General features: G+C 40.0%; 7 protein-coding genes across 8 annotated transcripts; 3 read left to right on the top strand and 4 right to left on the bottom strand.

Moving 5' to 3' along the window:
• Positions 1–156: 156 nt before the first annotated feature.
• Positions 157–1,922, bottom strand: LOC124199440 (alpha-(1,3)-fucosyltransferase C-like). 2 transcript variants are annotated; one of them, XM_046595254.1, is made up of 4 exons: positions 1,626–1,911; positions 1,370–1,586; positions 644–1,299; positions 163–575 (listed from the first exon to the last, which is right to left on the bottom strand). In XM_046595254.1, exons 1-4 carry the CDS (start codon positions 1,796–1,798, stop codon positions 227–229), a joined length of 1,395 nt encoding a protein of 464 aa, XP_046451210.1. In that variant the 5' UTR covers positions 1,799–1,911; the 3' UTR covers positions 163–226. The 2 variants fall into 2 exon arrangements, with proteins under 2 accessions (XP_046451209.1, XP_046451210.1); XM_046595253.1 differs by having other exon boundaries at positions 157–575; positions 1,370–1,922.
• Positions 1,923–3,636: 1,714 nt separating this feature from the next.
• On the top strand, positions 3,637–5,353 carry LOC124199439. Its single transcript, XM_046595252.1, has 5 exons — positions 3,637–4,161; positions 4,239–4,417; positions 4,511–4,670; positions 4,724–4,869; positions 4,947–5,353. The coding sequence occupies exons 1-5, from the start codon at positions 3,762–3,764 to the stop codon at positions 5,142–5,144; spliced, it is 1,083 nt and encodes a 360-aa protein (XP_046451208.1). The 5' UTR covers positions 3,637–3,761; the 3' UTR covers positions 5,145–5,353.
• Positions 5,354–5,520: 167 nt separating this feature from the next.
• On the bottom strand, positions 5,521–7,079 carry LOC124199438 (beta-1,4-galactosyltransferase 4-like). Its single transcript, XM_046595251.1, has 4 exons — positions 6,704–7,079; positions 6,316–6,576; positions 6,051–6,243; positions 5,521–5,989 (listed from the first exon to the last, which is right to left on the bottom strand). Exons 1-4 carry the CDS (start codon positions 6,945–6,947, stop codon positions 5,596–5,598), a joined length of 1,092 nt encoding a protein of 363 aa, XP_046451207.1. The 5' UTR covers positions 6,948–7,079; the 3' UTR covers positions 5,521–5,595.
• Positions 7,080–8,531: 1,452 nt separating this feature from the next.
• Positions 8,532–10,262, top strand: LOC124199437 (alpha-(1,3)-fucosyltransferase C-like). The gene is made up of 3 exons (XM_046595250.1): positions 8,532–8,888; positions 8,954–9,736; positions 9,844–10,262. Exons 1-3 carry the CDS (start codon positions 8,745–8,747, stop codon positions 10,201–10,203), a joined length of 1,287 nt encoding a protein of 428 aa, XP_046451206.1. The 5' UTR covers positions 8,532–8,744; the 3' UTR covers positions 10,204–10,262.
• Positions 10,263–10,524: 262 nt separating this feature from the next.
• On the bottom strand, positions 10,525–12,909 carry LOC124199436 (alpha-(1,3)-fucosyltransferase C-like). Its single transcript, XM_046595249.1, has 2 exons — positions 12,653–12,909; positions 10,525–11,655 (listed from the first exon to the last, which is right to left on the bottom strand). The coding sequence occupies exons 1-2, from the start codon at positions 12,809–12,811 to the stop codon at positions 10,606–10,608; spliced, it is 1,209 nt and encodes a 402-aa protein (XP_046451205.1). The 5' UTR covers positions 12,812–12,909; the 3' UTR covers positions 10,525–10,605.
• A 2,700-nt stretch (positions 12,910–15,609) lies between these two features.
• Positions 15,610–17,341, bottom strand: LOC124199435. The gene is made up of 5 exons (XM_046595248.1): positions 16,901–17,341; positions 16,643–16,824; positions 16,395–16,554; positions 16,105–16,250; positions 15,610–16,028 (listed from the first exon to the last, which is right to left on the bottom strand). The coding sequence occupies exons 1-5, from the start codon at positions 17,259–17,261 to the stop codon at positions 15,840–15,842; spliced, it is 1,038 nt and encodes a 345-aa protein (XP_046451204.1). The 5' UTR covers positions 17,262–17,341; the 3' UTR covers positions 15,610–15,839.
• Positions 17,342–18,714: 1,373 nt separating this feature from the next.
• On the top strand, positions 18,715–19,884 carry LOC124200578 (alpha-(1,3)-fucosyltransferase C-like). The gene has a single exon (XM_046596846.1). The coding sequence runs from the start codon at positions 18,715–18,717 to the stop codon at positions 19,882–19,884; it is 1,170 nt and encodes a 389-aa protein (XP_046452802.1).
• Positions 19,885–20,384: the final 500 nt, after the last annotated feature.

Below are 20,384 nucleotides of genomic sequence, written 5' to 3'. Positions count from 1 at the left end.
ATAATCTTTCACCAATCCTACATGGGTGGAATTCATTCAGTCTTCGGATTGACTTAATTAAATTTTTGATAGCATTTAAAACTTGGAGCTAAAGAGTAAAGACAGCTTTGATATGGCGTAGGTGATTCCAGTTCCCAGCAATAAGCGATTTAGACATTTTTCTTTACGTATACATTCAGTGTATTAGGACCTATTATAGGGTAAGTACAGCAAGCAATAACTAACATCATAAGATTTTAGGCGAGAAAATGCAGGCCGACTGCGTATCCCACCAATCAGTGAGGTTGTGATAAATTTTCGGTGGCAACGTTTCATCATGGAGAGCGGCACACAAGCGACACATGCTTTTCTTCTTCTCATCTTCGCTGTCGTGAACTTGGAAGTAAGGTTTCCACCAGAAATATTCGTTGTAGAGCGTGTCGTTGTTGTTGAGGAGGATCAAGTAGTCGGCCAGCGCTTTCGTGTTTTCAAATTTTGCCGCGTTAATGAACGAATGCGGTGGCGCTAGTTTTTCTTGGTCGTCGTGAAGGCCGTAAACGACCGGGATGATTGGGCGGTGCATCATAGCGAATAACCTTAGAAAATACCAAAATGAGAAATAATTAAAAAAAAAAAATTTTTTTTACGAATTTGAATCGCATACTTTTCGGTAACGTAATCGCGACACAGCGAATTCTCTAGTGAAAGGTAGAATTTGTGTTCGGATGCAGCCAAGTCTCGACATTCTTCGCTCGACTCGTACGAATCGTCCAGCTTCTTGGGGCACGTCAAATTTCCGCAAGTGCCGTACACGTCGATGGCAATGTACTTTTGCAGTTCCTTGACCAATTCGTTTCGGCTGCTCACAACAGTCCGGCAGTTGGAGGCAAACCAAACGGCCATTTTCGTCTTTCCTTTGGCGTAGTTTCGACTGCTGTTGCGACGATTAGACAAGTAGATTTTCATTTGGGCCTCACTAGGATGAAGCGGCACGTTTCCAATGGGTCTGACATAGCCGTAGGGAGCGACCACGTCAGAGTCCCAGCGATAGGTCATGGTCCAATTGAAGAATTCGGCCATGGGAGCGACGCTGTAAATGCGCCAAGCCGCCGATTCCATGCTCCAGAACACGTAGCGCTGATTAGCCAAGCGCGGATGAGGCAAGTCATTTTTACTCCACGTTCGGAGATGAAAGAGAACGGCGTCGTAGGTGTGGACGTCCGTTCGGTTGGCTGAAGTTTCGCACTGCCAAACGGGACACCCCAACTTTTTCAGAACGTCCCTCCCGTGCCCAACGCCGTAATTCTTGTTCTTGTTATTCTTGTTTGTATTGAAATGAATTATTTATATAAGTGTTACGTCATGTCTCATGGATGTTATTTAGGCCTACCTCATTCCAGAAGAGTATCCGCTTGAAAGTTGTGTTCATTCTCAACAGTTTGTCCTCTGCTGAAAATCTTTCAATTGTTTGGTAGAGTTCGGGTTGTGGCTCGATTATTATCGGTACTGACGTTGATACGTCAACAGTAGGCGACGGTGTACTGGTTAAATTATTTGTGAAGACGCAAATTTCATTTGATTTTAAAAAACTACTGCTGCTGTCGCCAGTATTGACGTATTCTAGTGCTGGTAGCAGTTGATTTGATGATGTTCCGGTCGCTTGAATTGACTCTATTTGACTATTGAATTTGATTTGGTTTCCCGAGTAGAATTGCCATTGAACTAACAGGAAACTCATCAGGATCACCGAGCAATAAATGACTTTGCGCCGGCCAAAGTTAACAAATATTTTCGTCGTCATACTTACGGTTTCGTCCATTCATGTTATGCTGCGTGCATTTCAAATCTAATTTTTAAATACTATAGCTATCTGCAAATTATTGAAATTTTCACTCACCAAATTTTACCAACATGTGCAGTGAGAGTGACACGTTCAAATGAATTTCGTTTTAAATTCTCAGATTCTTTTATGCGTCGAGTTTGTTGCATTCTGGTACCACTTTTTCCCGTTTTTTTTTTTTCTTTCGTTATGTCCGTTGGCTTTGGCCAATGGCGCATAGTTCTGGTGAAATAAGCTCCGCCTCAACAAGGGAGAGTAATTATTAGGGAGCGATTCCAGGTATGAAAGCGAGTTAAACCTAACAGAAATGTAACTTGTCTCGTTCTACAAAATCTGGCCTAGCTTATTGTGACGAAAACTGTGAGGAGACGAAGGCGACGAAATAGGTGAAATAACACTATAGCACGGATTAGGCTACCTTGTGCCTCCCTCCATGCATGTTTCAGGCCTAGCCTTATCAAATACTCTTTTTGATAATCGTCTCTGTTTTCAAGCGGGTTTATTTTATACCACTAAATCATTTAGAAATAATTTTCGGTTGAACGGTTGAATTTTGAAAAAGTAACAAGATTGGCGAATATTTTTCTTTTAACAAGAATGCACTTTTTCTATTTGTACATGCTGGTTTACCACTTTTATGATTACAGGGGATTATGTAGAGGACAACACCTTTGGGAAAAAGTTTATGTGTTTTAGTTATTATCGGCCTTAATATTCATAAAAGTTGAAGCTGTTGAAATAATGCCTTATTCCAATGGTTTTTTTCTTTCTCGCCAACAATGTCCAACATCTCTTTATTAACAAACAGCAATGCACCTCATGGCAGCGGAAAACAGGGGTTCCAGTTTCCCAGCAGCTGCCGTGAGAAAGTTGACGAAGCTGAAAACAGTCTAAAACTTTGATTGACATTCCAAATCATCTTGTGGGAGATTTTTCTAGTAGATGGTCACCGGGGATCCTAATAAAATTGCATGATTGTTGGTTTCAGTTCCACCTACAGCATGCTGTTACTCATTTAATGGTACGGTAGACTTGCGCATAGTATTTGACCCCCTGGATAATTGCGTTGTACAGCAACAATCTACTTGTGTAATGAAAGAACAGAATTTTACATTCAAATATACTTTGAAATGTAAAAAATAAAATAAAAACGACTTTCACTTCCATTTGCCAGATGTTGAGGCCGAACGCCGAAGCAAGTGATGTGGGATAGTAGGAAACTACATGTTACTGGCTGGATTTTTACGAGCGTCACAGCAGACGTCATTCAGTTCTTCACTGACTAATTTAATGTGGGTACTGGGTAGTATACTTATAGTCCAAAGCTGAAAGTAATCTTAAATCTGTAATCTTTAATGATGTTAATTCATGTTCATATAAACATTTCAGGGTTAAAAAATGTGGGTTTAATTTCATTTAATTTTTTACAAGCAATCACGCGCTTTATTTAAAAAAAAAATCCTTTTCTTTTTTTTTTATTTACAAGGGCTCGATCGGATATTGAAAATAATGCGAAATGCTGTAAATAATTTAATTGTGTGGAATGCAGGAAGAGATTGTATCTGTTATCTTGTATCCGTTGTCTATAGGAGTATAGGCCTAAATACCTTGACAATTTTAAATATCGTACTTCAAGCTTCACGCTATAGTGATCAACCCGCAGACACTGAACCCTGACGGAAAGCACCTTTCGCACGGCGCATACCGACAGGTTTGAATTTTTGTCTCCGCACCCGCCCAGTGTATGCTGCTGTGTTTGACTCCCATTTTCTTGCAGAATGCATGCACGTATATAGTAGGCTTATTAGCAATTGTGAATCAGTTGGTCCGCAAGCTCGGTGTCGAGCGCAAACAGGCATTTTAATCTAACACAAATTTCACAGTTGAACTAAAATTGTTGTCAATAAGATCTGTCTTTGTCGATTTGAGTCAGTGTTGCGACATGGTTTCAAGATGCTTTCGATTAAACCACACCTTGACACAATACCTGATCATTTTTGGGAGCCTGGTATTATTTTTTAGTTTCTATTATTTTGATGGGCCGCACCACCAACAGATGAAATCAGCAGTGGTAAATGCCATTGATGACTGGATCAAACATGAGCACAATGATACGTACGAAAAAAGTACCACGCAATCTAGTCCTACTACAACAGCAGGAGATTCAGAATCTGCATCATCGTTTCATTCAACTTGCAGTGCGTCCGCTGATCGCAGAGGTCCACATCAAAATGTCATCGGCTATTCCATGTACGGCAGCAATTTCTCCGAGCCAAAATTTTACAACTTGTACTTGAAGTCCTTTACTGAAACTCTCAAGTCTATTCCGATCATGTATCCAGGTGCATAAATAATATTATCATGTCAATACCTAAATAGCCTAAAAATCATCTCGATGTGTCATTCATATTCAATATAGGATGGGTGGTGAGGATTTATCTCGAGCTGAGGAGCGACGACGTGGAAAGTTGGAAAGTGTTTAACAAAGTCCTCGATTTGGGAACTAACAGCAGCCGTGACCACATTGATCTCTGCAACGCAACTCAAGTCATCATGAATCGAAAATTGGGAGATATTTTCGAGATGACTTGGCGTTGGGTATTAATATTAAAATTAATTACGCTCTATAATGTCTTATATATAACGCCTGAATTGAGGTATAATTTGATGCATTCGATTCCGGCCGCGCAGTTACCTTTGCTGGATGACATGGTGGACACTTTGATGTCGAGGGACTCGGACAGTGTGATAATTACTCGTGAACAAGACGCCGTGGCTGAGTGGCTGGCCAGCAACAAAACCTTTCACTTAATGAGAGACAACCCACATCACTGTTCATTTTTTCTTGGAGGTGAGTGTGCTATAGGTCATCATAAATCTCTTTGTGTAATATCTGGTGAAAAGGTTGTTGGGGAGTCAAAATCAGCCAGCAACGCGCTGCAATCGTTGCCACAGCCGAGAAGATGTTTGGCGAAAATCACTCGCACAAAAAAGGATACGACCAACAGTTGCTGAATGGATTCTATAAATCGATGGCTGTCAATAGCATGGTATATACTGATCTTTCAACTTGCATCGTCTTTATACTTATATGATAGATAACACATCAATCTCGTCATATTATTAGGTTGCCCATGACAGTTACTGCTGTGAAAAGTTCAAGGGCTCACAGCCATATCCAACCCCGAGACAAAATGGTGCGTTCATCGGGGCGGCTCAGCACAACCCACCGATTCAGCCAGTCCTAAAAGTTCCATGTCCTGAGAGTTGTCGACCGCACAACTTGACCGGTCCATTGGCACTGGCTGATTGGAGTTTCTGCTGAAAATTGTTTGTATCATCCATTTTAAAATCTGGAATGCTGTCACGGTGATGGTTAATCTGACAAAATTGCAGCTGCGATAGAATTTAAATATTCGTGCACCTTTTCTCATATTTAGGCTACATAAACTATTCTGTGTCTGACAGTTGAATAACTAAAGATGATGTAATGGCAAATATTACTCATTCAAATAAACAAAACAAAAGGTGAAATATTTCCGTTGATTATCAATACTGTATAAATATCAAGCATTTGAAGGGCTTTTAGACTCCTTAGAATAGCATAAAATAACGAATTCGGAATTTAGCAGGTTAAGAATTAGTTTAAGTGAACAAGACCATGCAGCAGTTAATGTAAATCAAATAATCCGTGTTGCCTATACGTTGCAAACATAATTTATTCAATGTTCATTTACACCACAATCCACGAATCTGATCGTTCATCATTCGAAATCTCAAAGTCGTTCATTAATATTTGTAATGTTATACGGTTGAATGTCGACAAGAACAGCAGTATAGAGGGGTTTGAATTGGAAATCAAGTCTCTTATATCTCAGATCGACCAGTCCATCAGTTTTGAATCGGCCGGGACCTTCTCTTATTACTTGCATCCTGTCAGGATTGGGTGTGGCTTTTTTGTGGGACAGCGTCTTGTAACGGGCTAGATGAATAAGGGATGGCTGTTCATCAAAAGCTCTGGTCACGTTCAGGTTTTGCAACTTTACACGTTGATACAATTGATCGTCCTCGCCACCCCAACCCCAAAATGAATTTGAAAATCCATTGACTCTTTGAAAATCGTTGGTCGATAATGCGGTCACACCTCCGAAATGGTTTCCCGGTGTGGGTCTGAAATTTGAGTAAGAAATATGTTCAAATCTTGAATTCAATTATTTCGTCAGTAACCGACTTGTAGTTCCATGAATCAACGGAAAAGGCCATCTGTCGAGGCTTTCTGTCTTCTGGGCAGGTGTAGGGATTGCCGTCGTATTCTGGCAGAAGGTCAACGTCGTGAAAGATGAAACATTGGAAATTCTCTTGTAGCAACTGGGCCTCTTTGAAGCCGATATTCATTAGCATGCCCCGGTTGAAAGGCGATTTTTCTTCATGTAAAACAGTAAAACACAAATATTTTCAGCAGGGAATCGGATTAATAGCTAAACATTTGTAGTAACCAGATTGTTCGACGACGATGATTATGTAGTTGAGTTGCTGACGTTGCAAAAACGGGTGCATGTACCGCAAGAAAACGGTCAAGTGATCCGTTCGATTCCGCACTGGAACGACGATAGCCACTTTATGCTGCGATTGACACTCGACTGGTTTGTACCTCCCACCGACTTTGATTCCCGATTTTCTCATCTTGAATTGAACAGCGTCCTCGTCTTCTTTGAGAATGGCGGTCGTTGTCTCCAACGAGAGGTTTCTCCGTTCGACTGTACATAATTATTTCAACAACATCTGTTGAGTCTCTTCTATAATAAGTTAATAACCATTTGCCAACCGTTGGCAATAGTAAGTTCGATATGCCAATGCTGATGATAAGAAAATTTAAACTCTTACCTAAGTTAGATGAAATCATATTAGGACACGGTGGCGTTATTTGCCAATCACATTTTGCATCAGTCCAGGGATAGGGACTTTGATTGTTTTTTCTGTCGGAGACAATAAACCAAGGGTGAATGCAACTGTAGTTTGACGCATAAAAAAAGAAGTAAAAAGAACATAAAACTGCTACTAAGGGAACACATAAAACCAAAATACGAATCGGGATCGAGTTGGTGACGTATTTGCATCGGGGCAACATGTCTCGGCACTTGACTACATGCACCCAAGACCTATGGCCACCAATTGGTGATGAAAGGAATTTAGTTTGTTTGAGCTCTAGTGCTGACGAAGCGAAAAAGAAAAAGTATGTAAGCAAACTACACCGGTGTCCGCTGTGAAAAGGACATGTAGCATCAAGACTTGAGATTTCACTTTTCTAAACGATGATCACGTGATCCCAGCCAACCAATCGAAAGCGTCTACTCCCCACAGTCCCTCCTCGTCCTTCAATTCAGCACAATGATGTCTATATTTTATTGATAAACAAGATATCGAGTTGTCAAAATGCCTGTAAAGTTGTAAACTACATTCTTTCGTTTAAAATTAGATGACAAAAAAGATATCGTTGAAATGTTATAAATTTGTTATAATTTGTGATGTTTCGTGATATCAATGAGCCACATTTCTGGTGAATTCTTGTGGCTAACATTTTTTCGTTGAAAATAAGATACAAAAAAGATATCTTAGAAATGTTATAATTTTTTATAATTTTTCGGGATATCAATAAGCCATCTTTCCAGTGAATCCTTTTGGATAACATTTTTTCCCTTGAATATCTGATGCCAAAACAAGATGTCTTAAGAATGTTATAATTTTTTATAATTTTGAACGAAATCAATAAGCCAGCATAGCTCCATACAGAATTCTTTTGGATAATTTTTTTTTTTTTACTTAGATGTAAAAACGATATCTTTCTAAAATGTTACAAATTGTTAAATCACTTGCGTATGACATCCTAATACCTTGGCCAACGGACTTGAAATTGACGCATAGCGGAAAACTTGACGTCTGTGACGCTCGGGAAACTCATCCATAGCCAGTGACATGAAGTTTATCTTTCTCGTTCACATCACTTGGCCTCGCCACCGACCATCTGGCAAATGCTGGAAATGGGCGTCGTTTGTTGTACATTCCAAAGTATATTTGGATGTCAAAAGCTTTTCTGTTATTACGCTCTTTTTTAAGTTTGCTGTTGCTGTTCACGAACAGACTGCTGCAATTATCCGTGGGATCAAATGTGATGGGCGCCAGTCTACCAAAATGATGTTCCGGCTTTTGTTATGTTTTTTACTCGTTTTCCGCGTCTAAAAAAATTGGGAACTGTAACAACAGCAGGTGCCGAGAATATATCATTGTAAATAGGCTAAGGTTTGCGCTGCGGTTAATTTTTAAAAAAATCCAGCCGTCTGCTGGATTTCCAGCAATAATCATGCTGGTGCCACCTATTTCATCCAACCAACTATGTAATATGGCATCATCTGCACCGACTTGTTTCACATTTTGTCGTAGGTAGACTGTCAGCTGTTGGCGTGGCCAAGACAAATATTTAAATATAGCTGTAATTACCGTCTGCGCTGGGAAGTTTAGATGCTCGCACCTGCTGTTACTTCACATTGCGCCATTGTGCTGCCGTTTGTTAAAGATTTTCTCAACCAGGGCCAATAATTAAGTTATTACTCAAAACGTTTATATCTTCGTTCCACGGCTACTGCACTTTTATTGCAGAACGTATTCCAGAATATTTTTCGGTTTTACTGCCCAAACCAAATCACAAGTGGCGAGGAAACGCATACTCCTTTATTCTCACGGCTCGGCTTTGGCCTTGTGTAAAAACGTGCGAGGACACTACGAGTCAACCTGAACACGAAATGGTATTGCACGTAATATGGCAGAGAGTATAGGCTCACAAGCACCCGGCTAGGAACTCGGACAACAAGTGTCCGCGCTAAAATAATTTAATTCTAATCAAATCAAAAGTGAAATAACGCTATCTGAAATGGGTTCCTCGACACATCGCCAGCTACTCTCGTCTCTCCTCTCGGTGGTTCTATGGCGAAGAAGTTATCGTTATTTAGTGATCTTGTTTTTCTGCTGCTACATCTTCACCAATCTCGTCCGGCAGCAGTATGGTGTCAAAGAAGTAAGATTCGTCAAGGAAACATTTAGAACAATACGCATGTAATATCATATTAAATATCAATTAAGGTTCAAGTTTTGATTGAAAGTGATAACCTCCTCGGCGGGGAACAGCATGATAACGCCTTGCCAGTTTTGAAAACGATTCTCTACTGGAACAGCTTCTTCGGGAAAACAAATTTCGCTTTCGGATTCGGACAGCAACCGTTTGTCAATGCCAAATGTCCGACGGCGACCTGTTACGTGACCGACGACCGGTCGCTATTCAATCGCAGTGATGTCGTCATCTTCTCCATTCAGGGAATGAACCTGACAGATTTACCGACTCATCGATTTCCGCATCAGCGATTCGTCTTCTATGAAATGGAATCTCCGGCCACCACCGATTACCGACCGTTGCTGCACAATCAGACCCGTTTTGGTTTCTTTAATTGGACCATGACGTATCGGCTGGATTCGGACATTGTTAACCGCGATCCTTACGGCATTGTGTTGCCGACTCAAAATAGTACCTCGTATCCGAAACTTCGCCGGGGTAACACGGCAGCAGCATTACACGACCTGAATAACAAGGATGAGCTTGTCAACATTTCCAGCAAAAAGAAACTGGTGGCCTGGTTCGTGTCGCATTGCGTGACTTCAAATCGTCGCGAGGATTACGTCAGAGAACTGAGCAAACACATCCCGGTGGACATTTACGGCAAGTGCGGCAATTTGACTTGTTCGAATCGAAACCATTGCAAGGAAATGATCCGCAGAGATTACAAATTCTACATCGCTTTCGAGAATTCGCTGTGCACAGATTACGTCACGGAGAAGCTGGCCATTGGTCTCATTTATGACGCAGTACCCGTAAGTCAATAACCATCACCTTAAACGAATATTGGAATTCTTGTTCAGCGTCAATTATTCTTTATTTTTAAATAAATAAAATCGGATCTGCTTCTTGTCTTTAATAGATTGTTATGGGCAGTGTTGACTACACCAAATTTGCGCCGCCTCATTCGTTTATTGACGTCAACGACTTTTCTTCTCCGAAACAACTCGCCAGCTACCTTCTACTGCTGAGCGAAACGGATGCGCTGTACATGCGCTACTTTGACTGGAAGCGGGACTTTACGGTCCACTTGAACCTTAAGCTGAGCTGGTGTCGTCTTTGCCAACTGGCTCACGAGAGCCAAGTTATTTCGTCAACGACTTACAAAGACATTCTAGAGTGGTGGGTCAGCAACAACCCAGCCAACTGTAGCAATTTGCCCCCAAACCAAAAAATCCGTTTCCGGAATTTGCAACAAAATTTGATTGATTTTGAAATTTAATTGATTGCTTTGTAAGAAAATTTGATGGATGTGTTTTTTATACACTATTTAGTGTGGAATGTTTAGTGTTGCCCGGTGTTGCCATTTTTGTTGATCCTATTAATTCCTAACGCGCAATACCTAATCAAATGGAGCGCTGAATAAATGAACAAACCTCGTCTATTTAGATACTTAAAATGTGATCTCATGTTGACATTAAGTACCTCATCTTATGCAGGCCTTTATAAGATCTAGACCTATAGACGTATCATTATTCAATCGTTACAAACTATTTGTTACAGACTTTTGTTATATTAATTATTATTGATGAAATATATTACATTTTCCGTTTTAACTTCTGTGTGTATTTGGTACAAGTCAAACGTTTAAACAAATTAAAATCAACACTTTCTCCGTTTGGGTTTACATAGTCGCAATAGAATTGATGAAAGAGGATCCCGCTAAACAAGGAATATCATCATACCACCACTTGGCAACATTTTCGTAGCTTTTTCTCTTCTGTGTCGGATCGTTGAGCTTCTCACACAGGTCGCACCAGCCGTTCAGGGGTCGATTGATGACCTCGAAATTTTTTTTCCAGTCAAAGTATTTCCTGTACAAAGCGTCATTCTTGTCCAGCAACAATAAATAATCGGCCAATTCTTTGGGCGATCTGAAATCGGCTATGTTGATGTAGGAATGGGGCGGGGCATACTGGCTGTAATCGGCACCGCCATAAACAACTGGAACAATGTCATTGAGAAATCCCCTGTAAAATTTCTCTGTGACGTAGTCCGGGCAGAGGGAATTCTCGGCCGCTAAATAGAATTTGTATTTCATCAATACCCGCGAGTCGCAACGGGGAGTGTTTCTCGGCAAACATTCAAGAGTGCCGCACTTCCCGTAAATGTCAACCGGCATGAACTCGGCCAATTTCTTGACGTAATCTTCACGTCGGCTGTGAGTCGAGCAATGCGAATTAAACCAGACCATCAACTTGTTTCTGTTGCTGATATCAACTTGAGAGTTATTTGGTTTCGGCTCATCTTGGCTCATCATGATTTCAGAGTCCCTTTTAAACCGCAAAGCGCCGTACGGCCGAGCGTCGTAAATGTCTGAATCCCGCCGGTACGTCATTGTCCAGTTGTAAAAGTGTCGCCGAGAAAAGCACGGCAGATGGCGCAGTCCGGGAAGAGTTTCGAGGTTGAAGAAAATGAATCGCTGATGAGGTGAGCGGTAAGTCGGCAAATCGTTTTCGGAATAATCTCCGGCGTGAATGATGACTCCGTCGCTTTCCTTCAGCAAACTGCGGTCGCTAGTTGCGATGCAGTTATTGACTTTGCAGCCAGCTCTGATGAAAGGCTCTTGTCCGACGCCGAATCCCATGTCAGAATGGTTGAAATACTTGTTCCAATAGAGAATGATTTTGGGCTTATTGCTTTCCGCTTGCTGAATTGTTTTTTGGGCGAATCTCTACATACAATTTTAATGAAAGAAAACGAATAAGTCTCAATAGACTATGCAACATGTTTCCCGGACGAGTTATACAGATAATCAAATTTGAAGCGCTGCTTATTATATAATATTCGATCTCTACACAGTGGCGGTATCCTACTTTCATGTAACTGCTACTCGGTGACAGCCTACTAACCAATTGATTGAAACTACTTCTCAATTCTTCTACCTTTTCTTACTCGCCTTACTAATTATAAACTAAACCACTTTAAATTCTTTCCTGCTTTTACTACCCACCCCTTACTTAAAAAGTTTTGACCACTTCATTTATGGCATTGGTTTGCCATTCCTACTGATATTATTCGGCACCACTAACCGACCATTTCGATTTTATTTAACTTGGAAAGAAGACTTGATTTATTCGGGAATTGAACCCGGACCTTTGGCGTGGCAGTCTAGTGCCTTACAGGCACGCCACATTAATATATATAAAAGCTACTATCCTAACGAATACTACTTATTCCTTGTAAGTTGTAACCTACTAGTCTAAGGTACTGAATTGTTCACACTACTTATAACAAAAGTACTACATTTTTGTAAACTACTAGCTATAACCTACATTGCTTTTATTATTGATTACTTTTTAAAATCAAACTACTAACCCTACCTGAACATACTGAATTTTTCAGACTACTAACTAAATCTTTATAAACTGCTGGACCAACCTACTGAACAGAACTATGCCTACTAACAGTTTCACTAGGAATAACGTAAAAAGTAGGCAAATGAATGGTTAGTAGAGAATTTGTACTTAAGCAAGTACAGTAAAATACTGAATTGCGTTTCAGTAGCATATTCGACCCTTTTGAAGGGTACTGAAACTGTTAGGGGTGTGTAGGTACTGGAAATCGTTAAAATAAGCAGTTTAACGCGGCTGTGTAAGAAATATCGGTAAAAAAATGTTCTAGATTTTTCTCGGTAAAAATGTCAAAAGTTTCTTAGAAAGTAGGCTTACCTTGTTTCGGACAATGACAGGGCCTTTGTAAATGTTTTCGGAAGTGGGATCATTCGACGCTGAACTGCCTTTATCGTTGGAAAAACTGTAAATGACTAAAAGGATTCCAAAGAAAACCAAACCGGTTCTCAATAAACGAATCAGAAGAAAGTCCATCATTTTCGCTCAAAAATTTTTCTATATTTCCTGAATAATAATGTGATCGCTATATACGAAAGGGAGGTATACGCATGCACCCCACGTGAAGGAAAGACTAAGAAGATTTCGTATTCTTCTGAACTTCTTATTCAGAAATATGGGAGGAATTCCCTGAGGCCATATCACAGAAGGGTGCATATTAGAATACTGCTGTACAAGTCTAAAGATTTCTGGTGTGGGAAATGTGGGCGGAATAACTTTTGCAAGAACGGCATAGACGCATAGGGTCTATATAGTTTCTGCTACCCTGAAAGTCTTTTACGACAATTTGGACGTCAGCTGTCTTATTCCTTTAACTCTGACTCTCCGTATAAGACTGTGAGGCATCTGCAACACACTCTTTAGTCTTGGCTATTAGTCCGCAGTCGCTTTAGTCTGTTGGTCACAGTAAATGGAATAGCTCCAAAGTAAATGCTTGTTGATTTAGTTGTTTGATTTTGGTCGGTGTTATAGCCTAAAAGCCAAATAAATTTTAAATCTCCCATTAAAAAATGACCAACATCAAACAACTTATTCAACGTGTCCAACGCTATCGATTTCGATTCGTACTCATACCCATGGCTTTCTTTGCATTCGTGTTTAAGTTATCCTATGTAACCCAAGTTGAAGATCAATCATTGCAGTCATTACAATTATCCACAACTAGGAAAAGTGGCGAAAGAAAAGTGCCGATTAACTATGCAGTATTTGCCACGTCCACTCCCAATGGAGAGAGTTACAGGTCTTACGATTATGCCTACAATGTACCGCTGACTGCCCTAGCCTGGGAGCGGATAGGTTTCCGATCCATCGTTCTAATCATCGGCTCCCGGTGCGAATGGGAAAATGAGCCAGCTCTCAAACTCATCCTGACACGCCTGGAGGAGAGACGAGGCACTGCCATTTTCGTCGATTCTCCTCTGCAGTATCGACAAACTCTGAGTCAAACGGCCAGAATCTTCGTCGCTAACATGGAAAAATTTCCGGGCCAAAGTGGCGATTATCTGATAACCACCGATTCAGATCTTTGGCCATTGCGCAGAGAGCATTACATTCCTCGGCCGGGAAGCGACATCGTCCTGGTCCACAGTGCTTGCTGTGGCTATTTCTCAATGAACAACAAGAGCTACCAACATTTCCCGATGAGTAACATTGGCGCATCGGTGTCGACATGGTTGCAAATGACCAACGACAATCATTCGATAATCGCCAGAGATGCTGAAAGCATTTTGGATTACTTGCAAGAGGTTTTTGGAGAAATGGCCAGAAGTCCAGTAGTCGTTGGCCAGCCAGCCTGGTACATGGACCAACACATAGTGAGTATTCGAATCGCTGAGTGGATGGAAAATCATCCCAATAGATCCGTCCATCGAGTCTCTGACAGCGGATTCTCTCGCATTGACCGGCCGACGTGGGATGCCGACAAACTTTCACCGGCAGATTTCTCACTCAAGTTTGACACCCATTTGCTCCTAAAAGGCTATCTGCCCTCCACGCATGCAAGAATCAAACCGCTGATCCATCTCATGTACGGAAACGATTCGTGGGAAACCAAATGGATAGAAGAATACAACCAAGAATTTTTATCAAAAATCAAAAATTGGGTTTCATTATAGTTTTAATGTTTATTGCTTTAGCTGATCCGTTTGCCTTGAATACTGTTTTACGTGTATATTATGTTCGAATGGTGAATTTCCTTCGTTTCGTTTTCAAATATCTGCTGTGGTATCTTAAAAATAAACCCCGTTTCAGTGCTGATGGACCATACATTTATTCGCAATACTTTTTGAAATATTTATTTAGTGTCAATTTCGACGAATTAAAATTGTATGCTGTACACAGTTTGTTTTACTGGAAAATTATGATATCAACGCGCACTATACAAGCCTACTTACTATTTTAGGTGTATCGTTTAATTATAAAATTTATTATTTGCAAATTTTGCGAATAGGAAACGATAGGAAATCAGGAAATCCTGGTTTCTATAATAAGGGTGTTCTCTCATTGGTGAAATACATAAATTTATGGCATAATTGATAAATTTTTCAATAAGCTATATTATTTTTCAAATTTCAAATTAAATAACGTTTGTCGATAGCTTAAATGTAATGGCCTAGATTTTACGTAATCAGGTGCCTCTTAGTTATTGTCACAATATTAACAGAGCGCGCTTAGGCTTTCTTGGTAATGTTACTGATAATTATGGAAACAGTATGTTTGAATAAAATTTATTTGGGAGTCCAATTGTTCTAACCAAGAAACGGCTTATATCCGTACATTGCTTTTCAAGAACAACATCTGGAAAATAGAGAAAAGTACTTCATTATATTATAGTATGCACGGTTATGTAAAAACCTGTTATCTACGTATAATTGGATCCGTGGGATCAAATATGATACGGTATGATACGACTGATGTCTTTTCTAATTTGAGTTCCGACTTGTTTAGTCATTTTCTGCGTAAAAACAACAGCAGGGGCCGATCGTGCCGAACAGAATAAAACATCTCTTTTTGCATGCCTAACCAGCAAAAGACTACAATTCCCTGTAAAAGACTGCTCACATGTGTCTTAACATTTTATTGCCAAAATTAGCCTAAAGCATTTTTTTTCTCTTTCGCATCGGCAACGTTTCCGAATATCAATTGACCAACAGCTGACACTCGGTATTATAAGCTATAGGCCTACTCAGCAAATACGGTCATCTATTCCATTTTTAAATTGGATTGTGAATTACGAAAAAAGAGAAAGAATAAATTTTATTCGTTTAAAAACGAGCCCAATCATCTCTTCTTCAGCAACAACACCAAACAACAATCAAGCGTTATATTTTCTCTCATTCATTTTCTGCCCGACTCACATAAAATAGAAATATACCCAAATAGTAAATAAAGGTAAAAGATATTAACAACACAAATCCACACCACGAAACATCCAACACTCCTAAAGATTTAAGCATATGTGGATTTATCATTGCCAAAATAATACAATTATAATTTTCAAAGTGACTTTTCAACACAAACTCCAGTCGGCCAATGCCGCTGCTCCGGTCAAGTTGTGCGGTCGACAATTTTCCGGACATGGAATTTTAAGCTCTGCCGATGGTTTGCGTTGCCATCCGACAAACCAGCCGTTTTGTCTCGGGGTCGGGAACGGCTGGCTGCCCGGGAATTTTCCACAGCAATAGCTGTCATGGGCAATCTGATATTATTTATGTATTAGAATTATATTTTCGTGAATCCGATACGGACGTTATTATTAACTTATATCAATATACCATGCTTTTGACAGCCATCGATTGAAAGTAATTAATCAACAATTCTTGGTCGTATCCTTTTTTGTGTAAGTGATTTTTGTGGAACATCTTCTCGGCAGTGACGGCGATGGCAGAGCGTTCTTGATTGATTTTCACTCCCCATAGACCTTATTCCCAAACAAAAACAGATACTATAAAAACCATAAATATAAATAGCGCTGCCTTTTAATCCATATAGTTAAATGTATAGCACATCACAATTGAATATTTAAGGAGAACTTATTAAAATGTGTACACATATTAGCACCCACCTCCGAGAAAAAACACGTCATGATACGGATGGTCTCTCATAATATGGAAGGTTTTGTTGCTAGCCAGCCATTCACGAACGGAATCTTCTTCACGAGATATTATGGCACTGTCCGAGTCCCTCGACATAAACGTGTCCACCATGTCATCCAATAAAGGTAACTGCGGCCGGAATCGAATGTATCAAATTATACCTCAATCAGGCGTTACAAGACATTGCAGAGTGTATTTATAATTTAACATATAATACCCAACGCCAAGTCATCTCAAAAATGTTTCCCAGTTGTCGATTCCTGATGACTTGAGTCGCGTTGCAGAGATCAATGTGGTCACGACTGCTCTTAATTGTTCCCGAATCGAGGACGTTGTTGAGCACTCGCCAACTTTCCACGTCGTCGCTCTTCAGCTCGTGATAAATCCTCACCACCCACCCTTTTGAATACGAGTGGCACTTCGAGATATGACTCATGTTATTATTTCTTTCAATTATTCTCAAATCATCACGTACCTGGATATTTGATTGGGATTTCCCGGAGAGTTTCGCCAAACCATTTCAGGTACGAGTTGTAAAATTTTTGATCTGAGAAATTGCTGCCGTACATGGAATAGCCGATGACATTTTGGCGTGGACCTCTGCGATCAGCGGACGCACTGCAAGTTGATTTAAACGATGATGTCGATGAATCTTGTTGATAAGTTTGCTCAGCACTAGACTCGTGTTTGATCCAGTCATCTCTGACATAGATTGCTGACTCCATTAACTGGCGATGCCCATCAAAATAATAGAAAATAAAGAACAATACCAGACTCCCGAATATGATCAGGTATTGTGTCAGGGTGTGGTGTAATCGAAAGCACCTTGAAATCATGTTATAATTTTCTTAGAATTTGAATAAGACTATACTGAACTAGCTGTGCTGTGTGCACGCTACTATGTTCGCGGACCAACTAGTTCCAAATTCTTTCCTTCCCACAATTAATGGCCCCTTCCCTTTGGGTTTATAGGCGGCACACTGATAGCGGGCGGAGACAAAAATACAGAAATGTCTGTGTGCACGATATGCATATCGTGCCCTGTTTGAAAAAAAATGTTGGTCTTATAGTTGGTGGTTGTAGCTAAGGTATCTACCGTATCGCTCTAGCGAAGAGAAGCGTTTTGCGAGCGAATTCTCGTTTGCGGATATTTTATTTTTATCTGTCGTTTGGTTCCCTCATTTTTTATCTCGATGACACGTACAAATGTCAAAATTTTTACCGGGAATCCAATGTCGTTAAAACGCACCGGGGCTGTTCTTTATAGGTCGGGGAAAGTTGCTCGTTTGTAATTATCAACATTATTATTTTTAAAATTTTAATAAATGATACAACATTTGACAAAAATTATCTTTATGCCGTTAAGGTCCACCTTCAAAGTATCCCGTTGTGACACGTCAGACTAGACGGGTGGCTTTGAAGGAAATAAGCCAAATATCTTTTAATCTTCAACGCCAGGTGGCATTGAGGATGACGAATGAATTTTTATAGGGATGAAAGGAGAATTTGGGGGGGGGGGAATTATCGAATTTCAATCGTTTAGATCCCGCGGCTCAGAATCCAAATAATTAAAAAAAAAACGGAGAGAAAAAATTGAAGAGGAGAGCTAAGCATTCTTTGGAAGGATTCAGAATATTTTTAAGTGATCTAGTGTCCGAGAAAACTTATCTAAAATAAAGAAATTAAATTAAATAAAAATTTATTTCATCCATAGCTACACACAGTGATTCGCAATGATTTAATAACGTTACAAAATATTTTGAGAAACAACCTATAAAGTAAAAAAAAATAAATAAATAAGTCTATATGATAACATCCTAAATTTGGAGATGATTCGTAATTTTTTTTCCGTTGTTATCAACGAAAATTTTTTTACCGTTTAAAAGTTTTTTCTTTACGGTTTTCCGCTCATTTCATAGAATAAATAGATGTAAAAATTGTTTCCGGTATTGCACTTAATTATTGGTTTTGTTGCTGTTCGCGTACCGTTGGCACTTCAAATATGGGTAATAGATCCTGATGTGTATAGCATGCACATTTCCGTTTCTTTATGTACTTGTTGGCATTTATCTTCTTTTCTTTGAAAAAAGGACAGGATCCGAAGCGAATGTAAGAATTTCTAGTCCAGTGCAATAACAAGTATAGAGAGAAAGACAACCGTCTTCAAGTTCAAAGTCGCATAGATGTGACTAACTTCGACCAACGACGATGCAGTCGATGCACCTCCCAAGCAAAACTATTTCACCCCATAAAGTTTTAAGTTTGTTGTTCCTTGTGTGGTATTTGATGATGTTGTGCTATTGCCTGTACAAGAGAGAAGTGGCGAGGGAAACGGACCAACATGAAAGTGTCGAGAACAGTGGATTTATTCAGAAAAACGTAACGAAAACCATTTTAGTGTGGAACGGCGTCAGAAGGAAGGAAGTTCGAGTTTTTGGACAAGGTGACCAAGTTTTTGTCAACCAAAGTTGCCCCGTCAATCGCTGCGAGATCGTCACCAGTCGAACAGAACGTCCGATTGAAAGTTACGACGCCATCATCGTCGTCTTTCACGACGAATTAATTACTCCCTATGAGCTGAAAATGCCAGAATTCCCAAACGGACGCAACCCAAATCAACGCCTCATCTTTCTGACCCAGGAGCCTCCGACGAGTTTGAAACGTTATTACAACACGAGCCAATTAACTAATTTTTTCAACTGGACCATGACGTACAGAATGGACTCTGACATTCCATTTCTTTACGGTCGGGTCCTGCCTAAAGAGACGGCGCCTCGAACTCCAAATGAAATTGCACATTACAGAGAAATTGCTAAAAACATCAGTAAACCTCTGCTGAAACCCGAATTGCGCAACAAGACGAAAAAGATCGCTTGGATGGTCTCTCATTGTGAAACGCACAACCAACGAGAAAAGTACGTGGCAGAACTCCAGAAATATGTCGACGTGGACATTTATGGCAAGTGCGGCAATGGCAAGTTGTTCTGCCCACGTCACGGAATGTTTCATTCTGAGCCGCATTGCAACAAAGTCATTGAATCCACCTACAAGTTTTATCTCTCATTTGAGAACTCCTTCTGCAAAGATTATGTTACCGAAAAGTTTTTCAAAATCTTGGATCTTTACATGATTCCGATTGTTTATGGAGGGGCCGACTACACCCAACACGCGCCGTCCCATTCCTACATCGACGCACGAAAATTCAAACCGAAAGAATTGGCCGCTTATCTGAAAATCCTCGACGCCGACGACGCCCTTTACAATGAATATTTCTGGTGGAAGGATCACTATCGTGTTGAGTTCATCACGGAGAATACATCACGTCACGGTTTCTGCAGTCTCTGTCAAAAGTTGCACGATATTCAAACTCCATTTAAATCATTTGCCGATGAAGGGGTGATCTCTGATTTGGGCGATGACAGCAAATGCCCTCCCTTTGATCCCAACTGGATATCGTAAATATAAATAAATGGAGATAATGTATGTCTATTGTTTCAAAAAAATAATTCGATTATTAATAATAAATTAACTGATTCGCTTGCAAAACTGAAAAAAATTCGCACGATTATATAAAGGCGTACCTATCTGTCGTGCCCATCCGGTATTTTTTGTATAGGCTATACAAGCTACTACATCTGCTGACAGCTAGAGACTAGAATTTCCTTACATCCAGATGTTTATGGGCGGAGCTTGAACAAAACCTTACTTCGCCTTTATACTTATTGCGGAACCGAATTTTTGTCTAAAATGTTATGCTGCAGGTTATACAGTCAGGACTCAGGCCGACACAAAACCACACACATAATATTGCAGTTAGTCGTTTTTCAAGAATAAGAATATTTTTCTACTCTTTTAACATTTGTTTGCTTATTCGGCGGTTTTGATTCCAAAAAAGTAGCTGCTTTTAAGCCCATTGTGTATGTATACTATAGAGATACATAGGATTGCATTTAATTTTG

This window comes from Daphnia pulex, chromosome 8, assembly GCF_021134715.1.
Source record: "Daphnia pulex isolate KAP4 chromosome 8, ASM2113471v1".
NCBI lineage: Eukaryota > Metazoa > Arthropoda > Branchiopoda > Diplostraca > Daphniidae > Daphnia > Daphnia pulex.
Note: the sequence above shows the minus strand (reverse complement) of the source record. Positions and strands in the feature narration are given on the sequence as shown.

What these genes read in the sequence shown, in the direction of transcription:
- LOC124199440 (XM_046595253.1), bottom strand. Translation starts at nt 1,798, where the DNA reads ATGGACGAAACCGTAAGTATGACGACGAAAATATTTGTTAACTTTGGC. An exon ending in GGATACTCTTCTGGAATGAG is followed by an intron (nt 1,300 to 1,369) that starts GTAGGCCTAAAT and finishes AATACAAACAAG; the next exon opens with AATAACAAGAACAAGAATTA. An exon ending in CGCGATTACGTTACCGAAAA is followed by an intron (nt 576 to 643) that starts GTATGCGATTCA and finishes GTATTTTCTAAG; the next exon opens with GTTATTCGCTATGATGCACC.
- LOC124199439 (XM_046595252.1), top strand. Translation starts at nt 3,762, where the DNA reads ATGGTTTCAAGATGCTTTCGATTAAACCACACCTTGACACAATACCTG. An exon ending in TATTCCGATCATGTATCCAG is followed by an intron (nt 4,162 to 4,238) that starts GTGCATAAATAA and finishes TATTCAATATAG; the next exon opens with GATGGGTGGTGAGGATTTAT. An exon ending in CTGTTCATTTTTTCTTGGAG is followed by an intron (nt 4,671 to 4,723) that starts GTGAGTGTGCTA and finishes TCTGGTGAAAAG; the next exon opens with GTTGTTGGGGAGTCAAAATC.
- LOC124199438 (XM_046595251.1), bottom strand. Translation starts at nt 6,947, where the DNA reads ATGTTGCCCCGATGCAAATACGTCACCAACTCGATCCCGATTCGTATT. An exon ending in CATCGTCGTCGAACAATCTG is followed by an intron (nt 6,244 to 6,315) that starts GTTACTACAAAT and finishes TTTTACATGAAG; the next exon opens with AAAAATCGCCTTTCAACCGG. An exon ending in GTTGATTCATGGAACTACAA is followed by an intron (nt 5,990 to 6,050) that starts GTCGGTTACTGA and finishes CTCAAATTTCAG; the next exon opens with ACCCACACCGGGAAACCATT.
- LOC124199437 (XM_046595250.1), top strand. Translation starts at nt 8,745, where the DNA reads ATGGGTTCCTCGACACATCGCCAGCTACTCTCGTCTCTCCTCTCGGTG. An exon ending in AGCAGTATGGTGTCAAAGAA is followed by an intron (nt 8,889 to 8,953) that starts GTAAGATTCGTC and finishes ATATCAATTAAG; the next exon opens with GTTCAAGTTTTGATTGAAAG. An exon ending in TCATTTATGACGCAGTACCC is followed by an intron (nt 9,737 to 9,843) that starts GTAAGTCAATAA and finishes TGTCTTTAATAG; the next exon opens with ATTGTTATGGGCAGTGTTGA.
- LOC124199436 (XM_046595249.1), bottom strand. Translation starts at nt 12,811, where the DNA reads ATGATGGACTTTCTTCTGATTCGTTTATTGAGAACCGGTTTGGTTTTC. An exon ending in CTGTCATTGTCCGAAACAAG is followed by an intron (nt 11,656 to 12,652) that starts GTAAGCCTACTT and finishes AATTGTATGTAG; the next exon opens with AGATTCGCCCAAAAAACAAT.
- LOC124199435 (XM_046595248.1), bottom strand. Translation starts at nt 17,261, where the DNA reads ATGATTTCAAGGTGCTTTCGATTACACCACACCCTGACACAATACCTG. An exon ending in AATCCCAATCAAATATCCAG is followed by an intron (nt 16,825 to 16,900) that starts GTACGTGATGAT and finishes CGTATTCAAAAG; the next exon opens with GGTGGGTGGTGAGGATTTAT. An exon ending in TTGAGATGACTTGGCGTTGG is followed by an intron (nt 16,555 to 16,642) that starts GTATTATATGTT and finishes TTCCGGCCGCAG; the next exon opens with TTACCTTTATTGGATGACAT.
- LOC124200578 (XM_046596846.1), top strand. Translation starts at nt 18,715, where the DNA reads ATGTTGTGCTATTGCCTGTACAAGAGAGAAGTGGCGAGGGAAACGGAC.